The 22,642-nt window shown below is 43.6% G+C and overlaps 1 protein-coding gene and 1 long non-coding RNA gene across 2 annotated transcripts; both read left to right on the top strand.

The window, feature by feature from the left end:
• The first annotated feature begins 8,608 nt into the window (after window positions 1-8,608).
• Window positions 8,609-8,869, top strand: LOC102932929 (histone H4-like). The gene has a single exon (XM_037914107.1). It carries the CDS (start codon window positions 8,609-8,611, stop codon window positions 8,867-8,869), a length of 261 nt encoding a protein of 86 aa, XP_037770035.1.
• Window positions 8,870-14,732: 5,863 nt separating this feature from the next.
• LOC122462917 lies at window positions 14,733-21,767 on the top strand. The gene is made up of 3 exons (XR_006285822.1): window positions 14,733-14,926; window positions 16,685-16,751; window positions 20,640-21,767. It is a non-coding gene; the product is annotated as an uncharacterized LOC122462917 (long non-coding RNA).
• The last annotated feature ends 875 nt before the right edge of the window (window positions 21,768-22,642 follow it).

The raw sequence follows: 22,642 nt of genomic DNA, 5'->3' as shown, positions 1-22,642 counted from the left end.
CTGGCCTGGATGGAGTTACAATAATGTCAGAGTCTACCAGGGCTGATCCTTGGTTGTTTTAATAGGAGCTCTGTCTTGAGCCTCTCACAGACATTAGAATGATCGTAAACAGATCAGCAGCTCATGGATCCACCAAATCCAGTATCTCACCGCTGGCATGGGACAGTGCTTCAGAGGAAGGTGAAAAAACCCAAATTGCACCCGTCCAATTGTGCAAAGCTCTACGTTATTATGATTATTTGTACTTCTGCAACACCCAAGGGCCCCACTGTCCTGGGTACCTCACATTTAGGCAAACACGCTCTCTCTCCACAAGGGCTCACCAACTAAGAAAAGACACAACAAGGTCCATAGGAATATAGGAGGGAAAGGTTGAGGGCAGAGAATGAAGGAAGAGGTGGTAAAAATAGGCAGTTGCATAAGCTAACCAAGTACACAGAACTTGATGCTGAGGGGGCAGCATGAGAGAAGGCAGCAAGCCCTGTGAGGGGGAAAGGCAATGAACTAGGTTCCCAGGTATCAAAGTCAGATTGACTGGTCTACAGGCTGTGGTCTTTGGCCACACAGGGCAGGGCAAGAGGCAATGGGTTCAAACTACAGCATAGCAGATTGAGATTAAATCCTAGGAAAAGCTTCCTAACTGTAAGAAGAGTAGGACAATGGAACAGAGTGCCTAGGGAGGTTGAGGAAGCTCCTTCCCTGGAGCTTTTCAAAAGAAGGCTGGATAGCCGTCTGTCTTGGATGGTTTAGACACAACAAATCCTGGATCTTGGCAGGGGTTTAGACTAGCTGACTCTTGTGGTCCCTTCTAACCCTATGGTTCTAAGGGACAGTCAGAAGAAAGGATGGGGGGAGTAGGGAAAATGAGTGCAGAGATATAGGTAGGGCAAACAGGTGACAAGGAGGAGCTTGGGTCTGCTTCAGTAAAGCACAGCAAGTCAATGGAGGATTCAAGCAGGAGGCCGGAGGCAACAAGGGAGTAGCATGTGGGGAGCAGCAGATGAATTTAGCAGTGACGTTTGGGACAGACCCGAGTGGGGATAGGTGAGAGGAACATCTATAGTTCCTCAGCCTGAGCTCCAGCTCCTATAAGAAATGATCCTATCATGTCCACCACTTAGCAGAGGGGTGTGCATCTGTGTAACTATCTTCCCTGGTCTTTAGCACAAGGCACTTTTCCCTCTAACACTCACCAGATCCCAGGCTTTAGAGGAAAGGTGCCTGCCAGGAATTCTGAAATAAGTATTCCGCCTGTGCTCAGATGCCTTGGCATCGTTCCCATCACAACTGCCAAGATGTCCAGACCTGAAACGAGCAACACAGCGTCTTTAATAATTCACCAGAGGATGCTTTTTAAACGTTGTGGTTTATATTCATGCCCACTCCATTTCCCATCCCTCGCTCCCATCCTTCTTCCTCCCCTTTTCTTGCAGGTGGTCTAGTTCATTTCAGTTTCAAGCTGCTGCCTTCAGCTTTGGGTCAGGAAAGTTCTGTGTCCCACCCTATTCACTTCATGTTTCCAAAATCCTTGACATTTCCTTTCCCCCTTAAAAAAAAAAGTCCCCACTCCCAAGCTGAGACATTTCCTCGAGTCTGTATAAAATCTGGCCTCACTTATACCTGTGAAAACAGTTGGCTCCCCGGCAGGAAATGGCTTGCTTCAGCACATGAAATTTTTAAACACGTCAGTTGTTTTTTGTTTTTCGTGGTGAGAATATGACAAAAGTCTGCCTGCTTTCTGAGAGGGGTGGCTAATTCCCATTTGCGAGCTCCGGATGCATGGTGTGCGGGTGTAGAGGATGGGCTCAGTGGTGCCTCTCTGGAAGGCGACCAACCATTATTCTTTGAATTACGCTAGCACCTAGCAGCTGCAAGCAAGATCAGGACTTCTTTGCGCTAGTTGCTGTACACACACCTAGTAAGAGACAGTCCCTGCCTTAAAGAACTTACAGTGTAAATAGACAAGATGGACACGGGGTGGAGAAAGGAATACAATGATCCCTATTTAACTGCTGGGAAATGGAGACACAGAGCAATTGAGTGACTTGTCCCAGGTCACACACAGAGTTTGGGGCATCACGTGGAATTGATCCCAGATCCCCACACCAGAGCCAAACGTCCCCTCACACCATCTTTCCACTATGCACTAGAGAAGAGGAGAAGGTGCAAGTGATGCCCAAGGGCCTTAGAACTTTGTGTGGCTTTGTAGCTGATGGGAGCATGGTGAGGAGCAGAACTTGCTGTATCTTGGAAAAGATATAACGAGTGCTCCTTCAGTGCTGCTTTGGGGGAGGGGAGGTGTGGGGTGTGCTTCCCCAAGACAACACCACTGCTAGCAGCCATAATCTTCCCACTCCAGAGACCAGCAGAGGCACAGACATTGGTTGGGAACTCCTCCTTGAACAGTGGTTATCAAGCTCTGGTCCATGGAGCTTGCAACCTAAATAGACAAGAGGGAGAAAGGGCAGGGGGAAGGGAGTATTTAGCATAATTAATGGTGGTCCAAAGACTGTAGGACTCCTAGAACCAAGTAATGGGAAAACAGGGGGATTGGGTGGATGAGAGGATCTTTCCCATACACAGTGATCTGCAGAATGAAAAGGATGGTGCAGCCCCATCTTAGATAATGGTCATGCCCTATGTCCACGGACAGATCTTAATATCATGAGAGTTCATAATATACTCACTATATCTATCTCTCTAGATATAGAGAGATAGATATAGTGTACTATATATGGTACACTATATCTCTCTCTCTATATATATATGTACATATATAAGGTACTATATATGGATTTGGGCCAAATCCTCAGCCGATGTCAAATTGGTTAAATCTGTTATTCCAGTATTAAATTTTACTCCGATTTACACCAATTGAGGATCATGCCCTACTTGATTGATTAATTGATATATAATGGCGGTGTTAGGTGATTGTTCAGTTTAGACTCAACGTTTTGCATAAAACAGAGATTTTTTTTGAATTAAGAATACAGTATATCATCTCCAAACTCCCCGCAACTTCAAAACACAGGACCTCAAAAACAAAGAAATGAGACGTTAAGCCACCTAACGGTATACACCTCCTACTTCTCCACCTATAAACACACACTGCACAGCCATTGCATGCCAGAGACCTCACATCACCGTCTTAACACTGCTCCCATGGAGAGGCTGGACGGAAGGGGTTGACTGGTAGAAGGAGGTGCTAAAAGTCTGTCATCTCCATGGGTACAGAGTTGAGGTTGCGGTGCTTTGTCTGTGATGTGTGGTGGTTCTGTTAGGGTTGAATTCTGTATCTCTGGGTGGAGGACTAGTGGATGTGCACTGATAGTTGGCTTAACTTTCATTTCCTTCTGTGGTTGGCAGTGGGTATAGTATGTGCAGGCCAACCTTGACTGATACACAGTGCAATGTTTTTGATGGATGGAGGATTTGCAAAAGTGGCCAGTGATTTTAGTTACCCAACCTGAGACCCCTTACTGGGTCTTATTTCCAGAAAATGAGTGTTCAGTGTTTTCTGGAGAAAACAATTATAATATATATCTCCTCCTAATATTTGTGTGGCTGGTAGTCTGAAAAATACTAGTGTTTAACAGTTAAAAAAAACAAAGACTGGGCTTTGCTATCTCTTGGGCCCCCACAAAACGCTAACTGGTGAGACCTCCAATAGTGACCTCTTGTGACTTCCCTCATTTCTCCACCATTTCGCCTCCCGTGTTTATGAAGCAGACAGCTCAGTTATTCTTGTTTGCCATTCAGTTACATAACAGAGCTGTGACCACGGCTCTCACAGCTGCTGGTTCCTGGTCAGCTTTGCAGCAGTGTTAATAAGGGGAGTGTTTCAAGGCCTAGGGGGATATGGGAGGAGAGTGGCAAAATTATTTCTTTGGAAAGGAGGCGGCAGTTTTTTTCAGGCACATCTTCCCCATTCTCACACTGCCAGTGTGTTCAAAGGGGTGTTTGAGCCAAATGCAAAAATGATTTTCTGTTTTCTCTTAAAGAGGAGCGAGGACGGGGACGGGAAACTGAATGGAATTCAGCTAGTGGATACAAGGCCAGATTGGAATTCTGTAGGGGGGACAGGGGTGAATGACAAAAGTCTTCTCGTTAGAGGAAGTGACAAACATGAGGTGGGAGCTGCAGTCTGGAGCATTCCTCCATCCCCCATCTTCATTGGATGAGACTAACTTGTGAAATCGGTTCTCCCTCTCTTCACCATGTTATGGTTGAAGGCCCTAAGGTAGTGGTTTAAAACCTTTTTTCATTTGGGGACCCCTAAAATATTTCAAATGGAGGTACGGACCCCTTTGGAAATCTTATACATAGTCTGCTGACCCCCAGGGGTCCACGGACCACAGGTTGAAAACCACTCTCCTACGGTAGTGACAATCTTTCGTGGACCCCTTGGACATAGTCTGCAGACCACAGGTTGAAAGCCACTGCCCTAAGGAGAGAGCCTAACCGGGGCTTAAGGACTCCCAAGGAAATGCCAGGTTTGACACAGCCACCTTCCCCCATTCCAGCCATCTCCAGGCTTCCCATACCCATCCGTGTCGATGCTTTTCTCAGAAATAACTAACATGTATGGTCAAAGCATTGTACAGTAGAGATGGTCAAAATATGGGGGGGGGGAGGGGGTTTCCGCAGGGAAAATTTCAACTTTTGAGCAAAAAAAGAGATAACATTTTGTCTGAAAACCACACTAATGTTAATGGTGATGTTCCTATTTACACCAGGGTTGATTTTGGCCCTATGGTGAAATTACACAGAGCAGTGTTCAGATACTAAGGTTAGTGGACACTATAGAAATACCATAGATAGATTTTCTAAATCAGGAGTAACGACATGGAAGTCAATGAAATTACCCTGGACTGCAGAGGTAATAAAACGGAGATATATTAGAAAAGAATATGTCCCCCTGTGTGTTCCATTTTGGTCAGCGTGGACGAGACAGTTGGGGTGTGTCTGATGTATTTAGTTCACCTCTGTCACTGAAGTACACTACTGCAGAAATACCATGCAAGTGGATTATAGAGGATTCCAGCTGAGAACAGAGAGTATGATGATTACCCCTTCTATGAGCTAACAGGCCTTTCCTCCTTCATTTCTGCTTGAGATTATGCCCCCCTCTGCAGGCTTGTTCATAGGCTGCTCTACCCAAGCATTCTGTTTTTCATGGTGGGCTGAGGAGAGATTTTGGAATCACATACAATATGGATGTTGTCTTACATTTAGCAAATTTGCACAAAAATTGTGCAATTCTCTTTCCTGAAGAATTTTGAATGTTTTGGTTTTCATTTCTAATCAGACCAAAGACAAATGTCAAAATCTGGAAATCCTTAGCAGAACAGAATTTCCTTCCTCCGCACAGCTCTATTTGACTTGTCTATGTACACTGCAATCTACTTTCTCTTACTAGGTATCTGTACAGCAACTAGCACAACGGGGCCCGGAGCTTGGTTGGGGCTGCAGATGTTACTGTAATACCACTAACAGTAATAATTTGAAGATGAAACTGTCAGTCATGTTGTGATGGACATGGCAATTTCCTGCTTATCCTTGGAACATCTTACTGAATTAAGTCATTAATGCAGTTGATTCTATTAAACACAAAGATTATGTATTATTGTGGGCCCAGATTGTATGCAACTTCCCTTGGAGAGATGGGATGTGAACCTTAGGAAATGTTATGAACTTCTAAGGACAATACTGAAGAATGGTCCAGAAAAGAATGGACTTTTGGGACAAACGTTATCAGGTGGTTTGCCTGGGGAATCTTTAGAGGGAGTGAATGCAAATTCCTCATCTCTGGTAATGCAGAACTCAAGTCTTTTGAAGCTATGCCCTGTGGAGGGGACCAAAATCTGCTGATTACCTGTTCCTGGAGTTTCAAGATCAAAGGTCCAAGCTGTAGAAAGAGAGAGACTGAACAATGCATGGGGGTGCTAGTCCTGAGCTAAGGCTGTTTTGAACTGGTAACCATGGGGAAAAGCCCTGGGTGCGAGTTGAAGGACTGACTCCTACTACAGCCCTTGTTGGAGTTGGGGAGACATCTCTGGTAAGCTTATTAGCATACATGTAGGGTTGGGTTTTTTTATTGTTTTCAGTATGCTTTCTCAGCAATGCTTTCACCTTAAGAATAAATGTGCTTGCCTAGAAAGAGCTGTGGGGTAACTTATAACTGTGAGCAATTGTACTGTTCATTGCCTCTGGGGAGAAAGCACATCAGGCTTGTAGAGGCAGTCCGACACACAGTGTAGGCAGAGAACTGTGCAGCCTGGAAATACCCCTGTCAAGAGGGAGGAAGATGTGGTTCTCTACCCACCTCCATGAACCAGGAGTGGGTGCCCTCCAGGGACTGTGGAGGGACAATACAGGTGTAGTTGCCCTGAACTGTGACACATGTAAAAAGACTCAACTGACTCGTACTGGTGGTTCTGTTGCATAACATGGCAAACCCTCTTCTAGCGGCAAGAGGCTCTTTTTGTGCCCTGTGTAACACTGAAATCATAGTGCTGGGGTGAAAAACAGCTAGTGCTTTATCCACTAAATCTCATTCTTCCTTCCCTCTTGATTTTCTAATGCAGCAATGTTTTCGGAAGTCCTATTAATATAAAACGTATGGATTTTATTGCTATAACGTGAAAATTTGTGTGACTCAGCATTTCCCCTCAAATCATTCTCCCTGAAGAAAACAAGAAATGAATCCGGCTTTGTATTCATAAGCCTTAAATAACGTAGTGGTGAAAATGAGAGTGATAAGATCAACTATATATGCTGCACGGGTATTTATGCTGATGGCTTAACTTACAGTAGACATAACTACTTAATTAAGATCCACTCTCAACACATTTTCCCTCCATCTGCTAGACAGCAATCAGTATGAGGCCTGCAGGCCTAGAGTTTTATTCTCTGTCAAGCTAAGAATCTGTCACTGCCAAGGCATTTGAGAAGTCCTGTGCTCAGTGTGAATCACAGACCTAAGGAAGAACTGTCTAGACAAGACCCCACCCCCCCCCCCGCCCTGGTTTTCGAGCCACAGCTATAGTGCAAGAAGAGAGAGAGAAGCAAAAAATGACAGCAGGAGAGATGAGGCCTCAAAGCTCAGATGTGTTTGTAAACACTGGATTACCCTGGTGCCTGACTGTCATTTCTTCTAGGAGAGGAATTCACTCTCCATTGAAAGGTAACACTTCCTAGCAAGTGCTCGCTGATAAGGAGAAGGGTCCAGACTCTTACAAGAAATTCACTAAATATTTAGACTGAGCAAGTGGTGGAGGAGTGTCTTGGTGGGCTCAGCACTGGACCTCTGTTCCCTCATGTAGTTCCCACCTCCACCCCCTCCAGAAATGGGCAACTGCAGTGGTAGGACATGGGGAAAGAGGTGTGTCTCAGCCAGGATGGCACCAGGCCATTTAGGGCTGTGTAGCTCAAAACCTACATAATAAATTGCACCTGGAAGCCCATAGGCAGCTAGTTCAAATTGTGGAGCACTCGAGTCATTTGCTCACAGTGAAGTGCTTTGGTTTGATAAGTAGGTTGCTGTAGTCTGAACTGGTTTCGGTTTATGAATGGATTTAAGGGCCAGATCCTTGTTTCTTCTCCAGCAGCTATGGCCTCCTGTGGACTTTCCCAGTATGGGGAAACCCTCTTGTGGTGTAGGATCAAAATGGCTGTTCCTCCATCATCTCCCATTCTGGCTCTGGTGTAGGGGCTGGGGGAAAAAGAGCATTTGCATTTGGTCGTGTCATGCAGAGCAAAGATTCAGGTAAATTCTTATATTATCTGAACCAATTGGCCCCCAGGGCTACACTAGGAAATTACTGTCAATGGCAGCAGCTGAACTGATGGGGAAAACAGTTTAAGTACAAGTTAAACCTGGGGATCACAGTGGACGAGAAGCTGGATATGAGTCAACAGTGTGCGCTTGTTGCCAAGAAGGCTAACAGCATATTGAGCTGCATTAGAAGGAGCATTGCCAGCAGATCGAGGAAAGTGATTATTCCCCTCTATTCGGCACTGGTGAGGCCACACCTGGAGTATTCTGTCCAGTTTTGGGCCCCCCACTACAGAAAGGATGTGGACAAATTGAAGAGAGTCCAGCGGAGGGCAATGAATATGATAGGGGGCTGGGGCACATGACTTATGAGGAGAGGCTGAGGGAACTGGGTTTATTTAGTCTGCAGAAGAGAAGAGTGAGGGGGCATTTGATAGCAGCCTTCAACTACCCGAAGAGGAGTTCCAGAGAGGATGGCGCTCAGCTGTTCTCAGCAGTGGCAGATGACAGAACAAGGAGCAATGGTCTCAAGTTGCAGTGGGGGAGGTCTAGGTTGGATATTAGGAAAAGCTATTTCACTAGGAGGGTGGTGAAGCACTGGAATGGGTTACCTAGAAAGGTGGTGGAATCTCCAACCTTAGAGGTTTTTAAGGCCCAGCTTGACAAAGCCCTGGCTGGGATGATTTAGTTGGGGTTGGTCCTGCTTTGAGCAGGGGGTTGGACTAGATGACCTCCTGAGGTCTCTTCCAACCCTAATCTTCTATAATTCTATGTAGACGGGACAAACTGTGCCCAGCACAGTTGGTCGGTTGTGTGTGATTTGATTTCACCATGTCTGGTCGCGGTAAGGGTGGTAAAGGCTTGAGGAAGGGAGGTGCCAAGCACCATCATAAAGTGTTTCGGGATAACATCCAAGGTATTACCAAGCCAGCTATTCATCACTTGGCTCGATGTGGGGTGGGGTGGGGTGGGGTGGGGGGGTGCGTGAAGCGTATTTCGGGATTGATCTACGAAGAGACCCGGGTAGTGCTGAAGGTGTTCTTGGAGAACGTGATCTGCAATGCTGTCATGTACACTGAACATGCCAAGTGAAAGACTGTAACGGCTATGGATGTGGTTTATGCTCTGAAGCGCCAGGGTCATACTCTGTCTGGTTTTGGCAGCTAAACGGGTCACTAAAGTCAATAGGACCACTTGAGAAACCCTGGTTAAGCTCTGTTGGGAGTAGTTAAACCATGTTCAGTGCCACTTCACCTGCTCTCATTTGCTAACATTTAAAGATGATCAAAAACTGGTAAAACATATTGCAAAAAAAATTTAAATACTAATTTTGGATTAGATTTTTCATCAAAAATTTGAAATTTGGAGAATTTTGACTAGATCTCCTGACATTGTCATCTATTAGTACATTTCCTAACCAAACCTTTGAAATCCCAAATGTCTTCTTCTGCTTCTAAACTACTCAGAGTGAGATTTTTCCAGACACACCCAATTTTAGAGACCTGAATAGAATTCGGCTATTTTACTGATCGTTAGTTTATAGCCAAGTCAACTGCTTTATTCTGAAGAGCTGGGAAACTACTTGACTCAGCTAAAAATCTCTTCTTAGGTGAAACCCACTGAAGGGTTCTTTTTCCTTCTGTGAAGGAGCAGACTGCAATGTTGCTATTTTTTAAAAAAACCAACAAAAAACATTTGAAACACAGTTACAGTTATCCAAATAGCAGAAATTTAATTACATCTCCTGAGCCACAGACTTTTTTTACTGCTTAATACCTGATATTTTGAAAATCTTTGAAGTTTTCGGAGAGCTCCTTAGAGGATATATACCACATTTTAATATAAATGATCTTAATCTGTATTTTAAAGGACGACATGGTGTGGAGAATGTAATTATATATGCTTTTGATATAATTGGATAAATATCCCCAAGTTAAAGAGCCCATGATGGTCATTTAACTTTATTCAAATTTATACTCCTCTGAAATCCATCTGACTTTAATTTCTTTGTGCATTACCCCTTAAAAAGGAATAGATCATACTTCCCTCCATATCTCCATCCATCACTCTAATCTGATCTTATCTAACCTAATTATATGCAGATAGACAGCCCCCGCAATCCAAAGACAATGAAGTTTAGGGTATTCATGATCCACACCTGGGGGGAAACTCCAATTGACTTCAGTGGGCCAGGATTTCACCCCTTCTTGTTGTAGATTGTACTAATCATATCCAAAATATACTGTACATATATTTATCATGGAAAATGCTACATTGAATTTGCATGGTTAAACACTTAAAAATCAAGTAATTCCAAAAATTACATTTATATGCATATCTTTATGTGACTGAAAACCCCCTCAATGCCAACTGGCAAGTGGCCATGATGGAGGGGAGGCTGGGTTAAATATGAGTGGCACTGCAACCTCGTGCATCAGGTCAAAGGTCCCTTCCGATTCTGATATTCTATGATTCCCTCTATAATGCCACTTGCTCAAATTTGGCCCAGTCATGTCTCCGTCATGATGGAGGGGCAACTGGGACAAATTTGAGGGGTGGGGCACTCTGAAGTGTTGCCTAGGCACAGCTTGCGTTGACCGACCTCGGCCATTTACTGTGTCCTTTCTATACAAATGACTTTCATTCACTGTGTTTGGCTGGCACACACACAGTAGTGCATACTGGGTTACAAGGTATCCACATATAAGCTAAAGTGTAAATTTAAATTGATGTACTTATAGCTGTGTCCCCATGTAGACACTCTCATTCTGGTATAAAAATGCCCTTTTTTGTTTTGGCTTAAATTGCTTTGAAAAGGGTTTAAACTAAATGAAAAAAGCTCCAGAATAAGTGTCTCCATGGGAAGTTATATTGGTGTAACTATATCGGTTTATCTATACTGGTGTAATTTTACTGGCATAACTGATAAAACTTTCCTGTGTAGACAAGCCCTAAGTGTATAGAAAATAAATTTGAATTTACAGGTATGGTAGTTATGGTATTGTCTTCTGACTGGAAACTAAGTTGCTACTGGACTAGAAACCAAAGGGGGAAAAATAACTATGAAACCCCTATTTTGCATTTGCAGGGGCTCACTTCAAAACAGAGTCAGGGTTTTGAAGAAAGAGAAATCTTAAGGGATTGTTTCTGTAACACTGACTTCTCTTCTTATGACTATCCATCATTGTTGAGCTTTGCTTTAATGCTCAGGACCTGATTCTGATCTCAAAAGGAATAACTCCACTAAAGTCAGTGGATTTTACCTGGGTGTAGAATTGATGTATGGGAGACTGGGATTGGGCCTTCAGTGTTTCAACCCTTATGTAAAATATTTAGCATGAGTCAGTCCCTCCATGTGTTCTCACTCCACCAAGGCCATACACAGCAGTATACGGCATTCGGTCACAGTAAGAATGAAGCATTGGAGAAAGCCATCAGAAAGGCTGGTGAGTGTGGTGCTCTGTTACTCGCTATCCAATAAGCTGAGGGGGAAAAGCCCTGTACACTGGTGGGTCGGGAAGGACACTCTACCTAGTATATGTCATGAGGGATTGACCATTTCATGGGTTTCTCAGGGGGGAACAGGAGTTGCCTTTGGTACGCTATGCCCAGACTACTGTCGGGCTGCACCCACATCATTCCCACTTCCCCCTTGCTCACCAGGGCTCAGTTCTCTGGGAGCCTAGAAGTTTACATTCTTTGTTGAGCCCCGTGCTCATTTCTCAGCAATATATGGACCACTCTTTCCAGGTGCTGAGCAGACTCTAAGCACTGTTTGCCCATGAGTTGCCTCTCTGCACCTCTCCGATCAGCACCTAGAAGCCCATTGGGTTGAATTCATAAACAGCAAAACCTGGGCAGTAAGTCAGGACAGGTCAACTGGTTTTGCCTAATTTCAAAACCACTCAAACATCGTGGGCTTGACTTTGTGTCCTCCAAGCCTGAGCACAAAATGGCTGCCTGTCTTAGAGGATAGTATCATCCATAAGATTTAAAGATAAAGATTTATGCTTTAAAGGCATAAACTGCAAAATACGTCGCCAAGTCTATGTACTATAAACAGGAGGGTCACCCAGCTCTGGAGGGGATGTTCTTATGTCTCTAATAGAGAGCTCAGGCTGTCATTCTGTCAGAAAACCATGGACCAGATTCTGATCTAAGATACCCTCTATTTACACCAGTGTAACTCCACTGACTTCACAGGAGTTACTCTAGGTTTATGATGGTGGACTAGAGATTAAAATCTGATTCCATGTATTTAAAATTGAATTTCCATTAGGAAAAGAACCCCAGCCACAGTGGGTTTAAGTTACAGAGAAAAGGTTGGTGAACTCAAACTAGTTCTGTGAACCCTGTGAACCCAAAAAACAGAGATTTTCACGAACTCCAGCAGGCTCAGCCGGGCCTAGTGGAAAGCCTTCAACTTCTAGTCATCCCCTTTTAGTTACTTCTGCTTTCTTTTATTGGAGGGGAAGCACAGCTGTACAATCTCCTCCTTCTCAACATAATTGTGTTAGACATTTGGAGGCAGTCAGATTGCCATTCAAGCTGGTATATAATGAATTTACTTGACATGCACAGGTCCTTATGTCACAAAAGGTTTTCTCATTATATCTGAGCCTTTAGTTGTTTATAAAACGTCTCCAAATCCTCCCCCGTTACCTCCCTGAAATCACATATTTGGTGCTGGAAGACAACTTCTTTGTGTTTAATATTGTCCAGAAATGTCCCTATTGACAGTAACTTCACCAGGTTTTTATTTTTCAGTTTGCCAAGATTTATTAAAAATTATCATTCACAGGAGTAATCAGGGCAATGAGTTAGTACAATTTCAAACTTTCTCTCAGGCATCTAACAGCAGCCAAAAGAACAGTGTACAGTGGGTGAACAGGGCTGTAGAAAGGGACGGAGAGTGAATTGGAGAGTAAAGAAAACATTATAACTAGTCTGATGGGCCAGTCCTCACATGGTGCAATTCAGTTTAGCTCCATTGAAGTGAATGGGGCCAGTTCCTCAGAGGGTGTAGATTGGCGTAGCTCTGTTGACTTCAGTGGGACCAGATCCATTGGTGTAAATTGCTGTATCTCTAGAGAGTTCAGTGACTAGCAGAACAAAGCCTCTGGAAAGCTGCCCCGCTGCGCTGCTGGGTGGTGGCGGGAGCCCCCGTGCTATTTTAAATCACCCGGGGGTGGCAGGTGGGGCCGGGGGAAGCGCGGGGGGAGTGTGTGTGTGGGGGGGGAGGCGGGAAACTTTGCTGGGACAGGAATATTCCTGGTGCCTGGGCACCACGGGCCCATAGAACTCGCCGCCCAAGGACATAGTGACTGCTCAGAGGCCATCACAAGCCAGTGTACGTTAAAGTACCCTGGGCCCTGTGGTTACTCCAACTTATTCTGGGGGCTAGTTTGGTTCCTGGTTCATCCAGGACTGGGAGAAATGGAAAGGTGGCTTAGAACCATCTTTGTTTCCCTCAGCTATGCGGAGCAGGAAGATCAAATCTGTTGCGCCTAACTCAGGAAGGACCAATGTCTGAGGGAGCTCCTGCTTAGGTGGCAAGCAGTTGCCTCAAACTCCCCACTCCCTGCCTAACCAAGCCATGGTCAATTTTCCCACCCTAACAATCACCAAAGAGCCCCCTCTTTTTACATAGGACTGCTTAATTCTTAGAACTGATTTTAAGGAGGGCCAGTGATCAATCTCACTAGAAATGCCTGCTTTGAAAAGTAAACATCTTTAGCACAATAGATTTACCTGTACAACTTCCCACTAAGGCATAGAATCATAGAAATGTAGGGCTGTGAGGGACCCTCAAGAGGTCATCAAGGCCAGACCCCTGTGCTGAAGCAGGACCAAGTAAACCCAGACCCTCCCTGACAGGTGTTTGTTCTTAAAAACCTCTAATGATGGGGATTCCACAACCTCCCTTGGAAGCCTGTTCCATAAATTAATTACCCTTAGAGTTAAAAAGTTTTTCCTAATATCTAACCTAAATCTCCCTTGCTATTGATTAAGCCCTTTACTTCTTGTCCTAGCTTCAGCAGGCATGTACAGCAATTGATCACAGTCCTCTTTATAACAGCCCTTAACATATTTGAAGACTATTATCAGGTCCCTCAGTGGACAATCTTTAATAGCTGGAGCCATAGTTTGCATATGGCAGTGCATTGGAATGATTTGGGATTGTCATTCTGCTTCCCTATAGAATTTAACAATATTTGAGTTCACCAGGGTCAAATGTTGCCCTCAGATATAAAAACCAGGGCAATTCCCATTGTACTCATTACGTGCTGAACACACATACAGCACATGAAGGTAAAATACGGTCCAATAACTGGGAGTTGACAAATACTGTAACATGAATAGGAGCTTATTACTTGGAGAATTCTTGATCCGTATGCCCTACATCCAGTACTTAGTTAATTGGTCATGTGTAGCATCAACTTAAAATATTCCTCAGTGTTGACTTAATACAATCTCAATCTTTTCTTTTTTAATCAAGGGGGAGGCTAGGCAGTTAGGATAGATAGTCACATGTCATAATAACGTACAAAATATCAAGGCAATATACTGTACTATGCAAAAACCCACACAAGAGTCATATAAAGGACCTAATTCTGCGTATGTGTTGCTCCGCATAATGGGGTACTGGCCCTTAAAGTAGTGGGAGGGGCCAGTCATCCCATTCCAAGTTTCCAGAATAACCAAAACTGGACATAAGGTGAGGAGATGAAGATGGTCCTGGGGAAATAGTTAGAGTCTGGGAGGCGGAAGATATAGGAAGAAACACAGGCTATTTTCCCTTTAAGGAACTGGGGCCAGGACCCTTGCAGAGAGGGCAGGGCAAGGCTTCCTTCTTCCCCAGTTGTCTCAGACAGGGTGTTTGAGGTAATTAGATCCACCTGAGAAGCTTCAAGGAGTGGTCAGGTGACTGGGGGTGTTTGACTCCAAAGAGAGGCTCCAAGCCCAGTCAGAGAGAGGGTGTGCTGAAAGAAGAGTGGTTGAAGGGGTTCCTGAGGAGAATGTAGCTGAAGGCACAGTCTAAAGAACGAGGACTGTGAGACCCTAAACTTGATGGATGAGGTATGAGCTGGGAAGGCCGGGACTTAAAACCACAATCCCAAGGAGGACTGTGAACCCTAAATATGAGGGGTAAGTGGGAAGGGGCCTTTTGGGGATCTGAATGATATTCAATGTTTTGTCCCCAAGAGAGGGGGACTATTGTTTTGAAGACTCTTGGTGTATGTGAATTATTTTGGGGACTCAGAGGGAAACTGGGGCAGGATGCCTGCAGGGCCACCCTAGGTCACAAGGGAGTGCTGGGTTGCCATAAAAATAAAGGGAAGGGTAAACACCTTTAAATCTCTCCTGGCCAGAGGAAAAACCCTTTCACCTGTAAAGGGTTAAGAAGCTAAGACAACCTTGCTGGCATCTGACCAAAATGACCAATAAGGAGACAAGATACTTTCAAAGCTGGAAGTGGGGGGGAAACAAAGGGTTCTCTCTGTGTGGCTTTTGCCGGGACCAGAGCAGGAATGCAGGTCAGAACTCCTGTAAAGGGTTAATAAGCAATCTAGTTAGAGATGGATTAGATTCTGTTTTGTTTAAATGGCTGATAAAATAAGTTGTGCTGAATGGAATGCATATTCCTGTTTTTGTGCCTTTTTGTAGTGTAAGGTTTTGCCTAGAGGGATTCTCTATGTTTTGAATCTGATTACCCTGTAAGGTATTTACCATCCTGATTTTACAGAGGTGATTCTTTTACTTTTTCTTCAATTAAAATTCTTCTTTTAAGAACCTGATTGCTTTTCCTTCTTCTTAAGATCCAAGGGTTTAGGTCTGTGCTCACCTATGCAAATTCCTGAGGATTTTTATCAAGCCTTCCCCAGGAAAGGAGTGTAGGGCTTGGGGGGGGGAGACGTTTCCAAGCGGACTCTTTCTCGGTTATATTTGTTAGACGCTTGGTGGTGGCAGCAATAAAGTCCAGGGACAAAAGGTAAAATAATTTGTACCTTGGGGAAGTTTTAATCTAAGCTGGTAAAAATAAGCTTGTGGGTTTTTCATGCAGATCCCCACATCTGTACCCTAGAGTTCAGAGTGGGGAAGGAAGCTTGACTGGGTGACTGCACTTATCTACACTCCCATATATTGTCTGCACTATAGAATTTGAGAAAACGTTCCCACTACTGCTAACAGCAGTTAAGCTGCACCAGCATTAATGAAGTTGGGAGCCCTACTGTAAATGGTTCTCCACTCCAGGAGAAATTTCATCCTATAGGGCTATTGTCAAGGCAGTTTAATTTCAAGATCTGACAACCTTGAGAGCATTCTCTCAAAACTGGCATGAAGAACAGGCCTAAACTAGGGATTCCTGATGGTTGTCCCAGTGAGAGCCATAATGAAGACAGAGCTGCTGGTGGATGTCTTTTTGTCAAGACACTTTTTTCAACAGCAAATGGCTGTTCTGCAAAACTTTGTTTTGGTTGAAATTTTCATTTAAGTTTTCAAAACAAAACAAAGAAAACCCTAAAATCTGTTTGTTTTTTAAAAAAAACAGTTAACAGAAAAATAAAATTGTTACTGAAAATGTTTTTCAAAGACTGAAATGTTTTCATTTTCTTGTCAAACTGTAAAAATTTCACAGAAAAGTTTAAAAAACCCACAAATGTTTCAAAATTTTTGCCAAAAAGTAATTATTTTTCCAAGTAGTTTCAATGGATGGTCAAAGTCACTTATCACCAAAAATGAAACTGGTGCTCCTTTTGCTGGTTTCAAGGAAGGTTTTCTGCACTAAGAGTTTCCACTAGTGATCACTGGTGGCTGTAACTGGGGCGAATCCCCTCTGTAGACAAAACCTAAAAATGGTTCACCAGACTTTCTTTTTCAGCTTCTTTGCTCTTTTTTGCACAGTGTCTGTCTATGCAGCCTTGAGAGAGAGAGCTCCTGGTCCCTTTTATTAGCCTCTATCTAAAGCCAAGTCCGTGTTGCTACTGGTACCTCACTTATAATTTCTCTGCACTATTGTCTCTGGGTTTTCTGTGTGTGACGTAACATTGTTGCTTCTCTGAAACATTCCAAGCTGACTGTCTCTCTCTTCCCCCTTCGCCCCCTCCCCGATGGGGGGAGTTGAGGGTGGAGGAGGGACAATGTCTCTCATGAATAAGATAAGGGAAGACAAAGCAAATGGGGAAGAAAGGAAGCTTGTAGCTTTTCAAGTTCAATGAGGCTTACCAGGGTTTTGGGGGCCTCTTCAAATCAGAGGCCTAGTTAAAAGAACATGCAGAATTCAAAGCCTGTCCTTTTGCAGGCTCTCTGTTGGCTTGGAAAATCCTCCCAATGCATGTTTGCTCTTGTTTCTCTTCTTCCCTCCCTCCCCTTCATAACTTCCAAACACACACACCCCTCTTTGCCGCTTGCAATTTCCCCCCAAATTTGTGAAAAGCTGCCCTGCGTTTAACCGTTAGTAGATGGCTCTGCCCTACAGAAGTAGCAGGTGTGATGGCTGTTTCTATGCTCCCAGCTCCTGAATATGAGATGTATGCAAATGGAATCTAATGGGATCAGAAAAGGGTACAATAGATCCCCTTAATCCCTTGTTGCCGAGAGCCGTCTCTCTCTCCCCCAAGAAACACAGCATCAGAATGGAGCATAAACAGTTCCTCTCTCATTGTAAACATTAAAGTGTTTTGTTTTTCTCCAGTAGACACACCCTTTAGAAAGTTGCAGTGATTGGAGACACAAAGCCCTGGGTCTCTTGATCAAAGGAATTACAGTAGGAGCCCAGCTTTGTCTGAGGAATGGTGGGACACCGATGCGGAGCACTGTAAGGGTTGGAAAGGTGCCTGAGCTGCTCAGCAGCACGGAATTCGGGTATTGCTATGGGCAGTAAGAAACAACACACCGTAATTTTTTTCCTTTAGGGATGAGGTTCACGCTTCCATGGAAGTAGAGGGCTATTTAAATGACATTCCTGCTGTTTACACTTTGTGTAAAATGCTGGCATTTTTAGCCAGTCTAACGTAGGGCATATGAATGGCTGATGGTGCCTACCAGCCAGCATTACGTGTGGCAGCAAGGGACACCTACGGCAAGAGGAGCAGTCAGCATGGGCCTGATTCTGATCTCACACCATTTTAAGGGCCCGATCCTACAAGATAAAGTGAGCTTCTGGTTGCTGAGTGTACCCTCCACCTTCAGTGGGCCAGAGCCTCAGTTGGTGTAAATCAGCAGAGTTTCATTGACATTAACAGAGCTACTTTGATGCCAGTTTCAGATCTGGGCTGGTGACCTTAATGGCAATAGAAGGGAGTCAGTGCTTCTTGGAAGTGATTATTACAAAGCCCTAATCAGTAGTAACTCCACTGAATCAATGGAGTGACACCAGTCACTATAAAACCAGTATAAGTGAGACCAGAATCAGACCTTTTGATCGGCTATCAGAGGCATGAGTGAACCGAACCATAAAACAATAGATCAGGAGGATGTTTTTTCGGGGGACTGGTACCAGGACCCACTATGTTGTCATTTGTGAGATCTAAAACATGTCACAAGTTTTGGAATCATAATAATAAATAATGCTTTGCAGCCATATAGTGCTTTCCTCCCAAGAATCCCAAAACATGGTTACAAATATGATTTAATTCTCACACTAGTCCTATGAGGTAGGTAAACACCATTATTCCCATGTTACAAGTGGGAAAATGAGGCCAAAGTTAATAGTGGAACCAAGACAAATATCCAAAGTCCAGTGGGTATTTGAGGGGAGAACCCTTGTAAGAAGGAGTAGCCAATGAAAGAGCATCTGTTTCCCCAGGAAATCTACAGAGTATGTTAAGAAAATAAAAGGAAGATTTAATCATAGTCTCAGATTTTAAAGTTAGAAGGGATCATTATGATCATCTAGTCTATAACACAAGCCAGAGAATGTCATCAAGCCCATCACTTCTGTTTGAGCTAGAGCATCTCTTTTAGAAAGACATCCACTCTTGACTTAAAGACATCAAGAGATGGATACTCCATCTCCTTAGGTAAGTAGTTCCAATAATTAATAACCCTCACTATTACAAATGGACTATTACAAATGTCCATCTTATTTCAAGCACTGAGCCATTTTCTTGGAAGAGTCTTTTGTGTCCTCCCAGGATGAGGAAGAACTGAGCAGTAGAACCTGGGAACAATCATATTATCGGCCATTGTTTGTTCTACATTATTAAAAATAGAGGCATGAGTAGGATTCTTGTCCTTCTCTCATTGCTCTGTTCTGGTAGCAGGGCAGAGAGCAGGTCTGATTCAGTGTAATGAATTGCCTAGGGAAGGTGTGAAATCGCAATCCTTGGAGATTTTTTTAGGAGCAGGTTAGACAAACACCGGTCAGGAATGTTCTAGATATTACTTAGTCCTGCCTTGAGTGCAGGGGACTGGACTAGATGACCTCTTGAGGTCCCTTGCAGTCCTATGATTCTGTGAATGTGGCCTTCCTCCAGTCATATGCAGGCATGTCTCCATTGAAATCACCAGGAATAAAACTTGGAGTAGTGAATCAAATCTATAAGATGCACAGCCTGTGCAAATCAGTGTAGCTTCATCAACTTTGGTGGGGCTTTGTTGATTTATATCAGCTGAGGATCTGGCCCTCAATGTTTGGAAACCCAATAGGCCCCTTTTTCCTTCAGGAAATGCTGTCCATGGAAACTGCCCTATATAAGAAACCATGCCATAGGCTGGGGGTAAGCTATTGCTAACATTTCTGTCTTCTTGCTTCAGGACTCAGTGCGTAATTAAGGACACTGGTAGAGTTAGTTTTCAGCTGTTTAAACTGCCTGCACTTGGTATTATTTACTCCCTGCTTTACTGGGCTAAGGGACAAAGATCTACATTTTTGTCCTTTTAAAAAGGAAGCAAATGTACAAACACAAATCTGAGACCCTGCCCATCCCAGTGCAGGTGTGAGACACACCTGACATGAAATATGTTTGCAAATTGTCCATACAACCTACCATACAGGCATGTGGTGAGGAGGTGGGGGAGAATTGAGTTGTGACATTCCCTTATTGAACTAACCTTTTGTGTCATTTTGAATTCTGATGTGAAGGAAGATTATGTGTATCAAACCCCAATGTTGAAGTCTGGCTGATTAGTAGTGACTTGAGAAGCAAATATGATTTTGCTTTACACCTGGAAGAAAGCCCAATTGGAAGGAATCACAACTTTTTTTTAATTGGGGTTATAAAAATGGATGTTGAACATAGTGCCTTCAAAGACCTTGTCGGATGACATGAAAGATTTGCACACCAGCTAATGGCACTTTTTAAGGGTTTCTTGAGGGAATCAGCAATTGCAGCATCAGAGTTTTTCTCCCCTTCCTGTTCCCAGCTGTCCAAATTAGCAAAATGGATTAGGAGGGGGAGGGAAAATGAAATGTGACAATTATGCTGGGTAGGAAAAGGAAAAGAGGGAGTTTAGCACTTTGAATGTGATTGATGACTGACCTGATTCACCACTGCATTCCGCCTGTTTTAGGCAGGGATAACTCCATTGACCTCAGAGGAGTTACTCTAGTGTAAAGCTGGAGTGGCACCGTGGTGAAAAAAGCCCCACAATTTCAGCTGTCAGTAATCAGTTGGGTGATTGGAGAGGAGTTCCAGTTCAGGGCTGATGGAAGTCATCATAGCTCCATTGACTTCATGTGACCCATTATCAGCATTGTCTCTGTTCGTCCGAAAGCAAGGATCACATGGGATGGTTATTCCCCAGGCTGGGAAAGAGATTACTGTTATGTCCTGGCTGTTTGCTGGAAATATGTGGAGGTTTTGTCACTCGCTTCGCTATCCCCAGTGCATTTTTTTTCTTCCATTCGTTATTGCAGTTTATGTGAATCTGGTGCTCATTAAATTGGAGGTGACTGGGGAAGGCTTAGGCAAAGAGCCAGATATATACCTCAGCTCTGCCCTGAAGACCCCAGCCTCATTATTCTAGTCCTGTACCCCCATAGGGCACTGCCAATAAACATCAAACCTGACCTGTAATACCCACTGCTGTTGCAGTCCTGGACCATAATGGATATTTGCCAATGCACCTTAATCCTGACCTGCAGTGTTCTCTGCTGTTCCGTTCCTGAGCCTCTCGTGAGAAGAGACCAACAGTCAGGCTGGTGGTTTTATGATGGAGATAAATGCTAGGAAGTGACTTGGAAGACCAACAAACCTATTTGCACTGAGATATTGGAACTCATGTCTCAAGAGATTGAAAGGCTAATAAACTGTACATCAGAGACCACTTTGATGAACTTACACATTGTTATTATCACAGGGGGCCTGATTCTCTTTTGCTCTGCATTTTGTGCAGTCATTTACACCAAGACAATGGGAGTGCAAAAGCAGGTATTCAAAAATTACTATTCTTATTCAGTAACATCTTATGCCCATTTCTGCACTCAGTTTGCAGTGGCATCAATGATGGCCCAAATTGCTGGCCAATGGAGAATCGGGTCCTAGGTGTTTGTAACAATGTGTGCTGAGTTGTTTGGTGCATTATCAGTGTAGAAGTTACTAGTTGTTCAGAGCATCACAAAATTCAATAGTACATATCAAAATTCTTATCAGTCCTGTCCCCAGTCATATGATTGTTTTAAGCAGCTCTGCAGTTAATAATTAAGCCATGTCAAGGAAAACTGGTGAAAAATCCCCCCCTAGAAGACAGGGGCATTGTTCAGTCCACAAGAGACCAGAGAGCTGATTGTTGTTGCGGAATGACTACATTTCTGTGTTTACTCTGATCTGTGCATATCCAACAACCTTTGAAAGTTTAATGTGAGGATCCCATGACACCAAAGCCCTGTGAGTGACTAGAGCAAAGATGAAACATTCTGAGAGATATGAGGGCTGTTATGGTCATTTTTGTTCAAATATAAATGGTGAATTTGGAATAGTGATTTTTACATAGGTGTTCTGATACAGTGAAGTATTCAGCAGAGCTGGGTTTACATGTGCTGAGAATGAAGGGGTATACCTACTAAGCCTGGCCATGGTTTATTGAGATGGACCAGGACACAATTGTGAGTTAGATAGGGTGGTTATATGGGTTGCTGTGTAATTAGTTCCTGGAGTTGGAATTTATTTGGGATACCCTGCCCAACACCCATGCTCTTACAAAATATGCCATGGGATCTTTAGTGACCATGAGCATCATGCAGAAGATGGCATCCCCAAGAAGAATGGCTTTTGTTTTTTCAGGGTTGAACTATCTGCAGATTGATCCAGATTCTGGATGCGCTGAATTATTCTAACGAGTGCCTGTAGAGTGATTGTCAGTCAAAATAGGGAAGGTCCATCTGAGGTGCCCATCTTCCTAACCTGATGCCTGGATTTTGCAGAGTTAAATGGACATTTAATCTGAAGATGGCAACGGGAGACGGGAAATGTGGGAATTACAATGTATACTGTATGAAAAGAACTTCATGAACCTACGTCTAGACAAATTTCCCAGCACAACCTAGAAGTTGTTACTATTAAGGATCTACTTCTGTTACACAGCTATAAAGTCTCTGGGCTAAATTACTCTCTGGTGTAACTCCATCAACATCAATGGAGTTAAATCGAAACAATTCAGCTCTGGGTATGTGTGTTTTATTCTCCATAAAGTAAGAAGACTTCTTCTGTCCAGTGTAATTCCATAGACAGACAGTAGTTGGGAAAACACATGATGGATATACAAGGTTATGAGTACAGGTTTTAAACCAAAATGGTTGAGAAGGGAAAAAGCCCTATATCTAATGGCCAGTTTGAGAATAACTGCACATTTAACAAGTATTCAGGTTGGGGACTGATTTTGGCAAAGTTCAGTAAAATAGCCACTGGAATGTGGAAATAT

This window comes from Chelonia mydas, chromosome 14 (assembly GCF_015237465.2).
Source record: "Chelonia mydas isolate rCheMyd1 chromosome 14, rCheMyd1.pri.v2, whole genome shotgun sequence".
Taxonomy (NCBI): domain Eukaryota; kingdom Metazoa; phylum Chordata; order Testudines; family Cheloniidae; genus Chelonia; species Chelonia mydas.
This window is presented reverse-complemented; position numbering and strand designations above follow the sequence as displayed.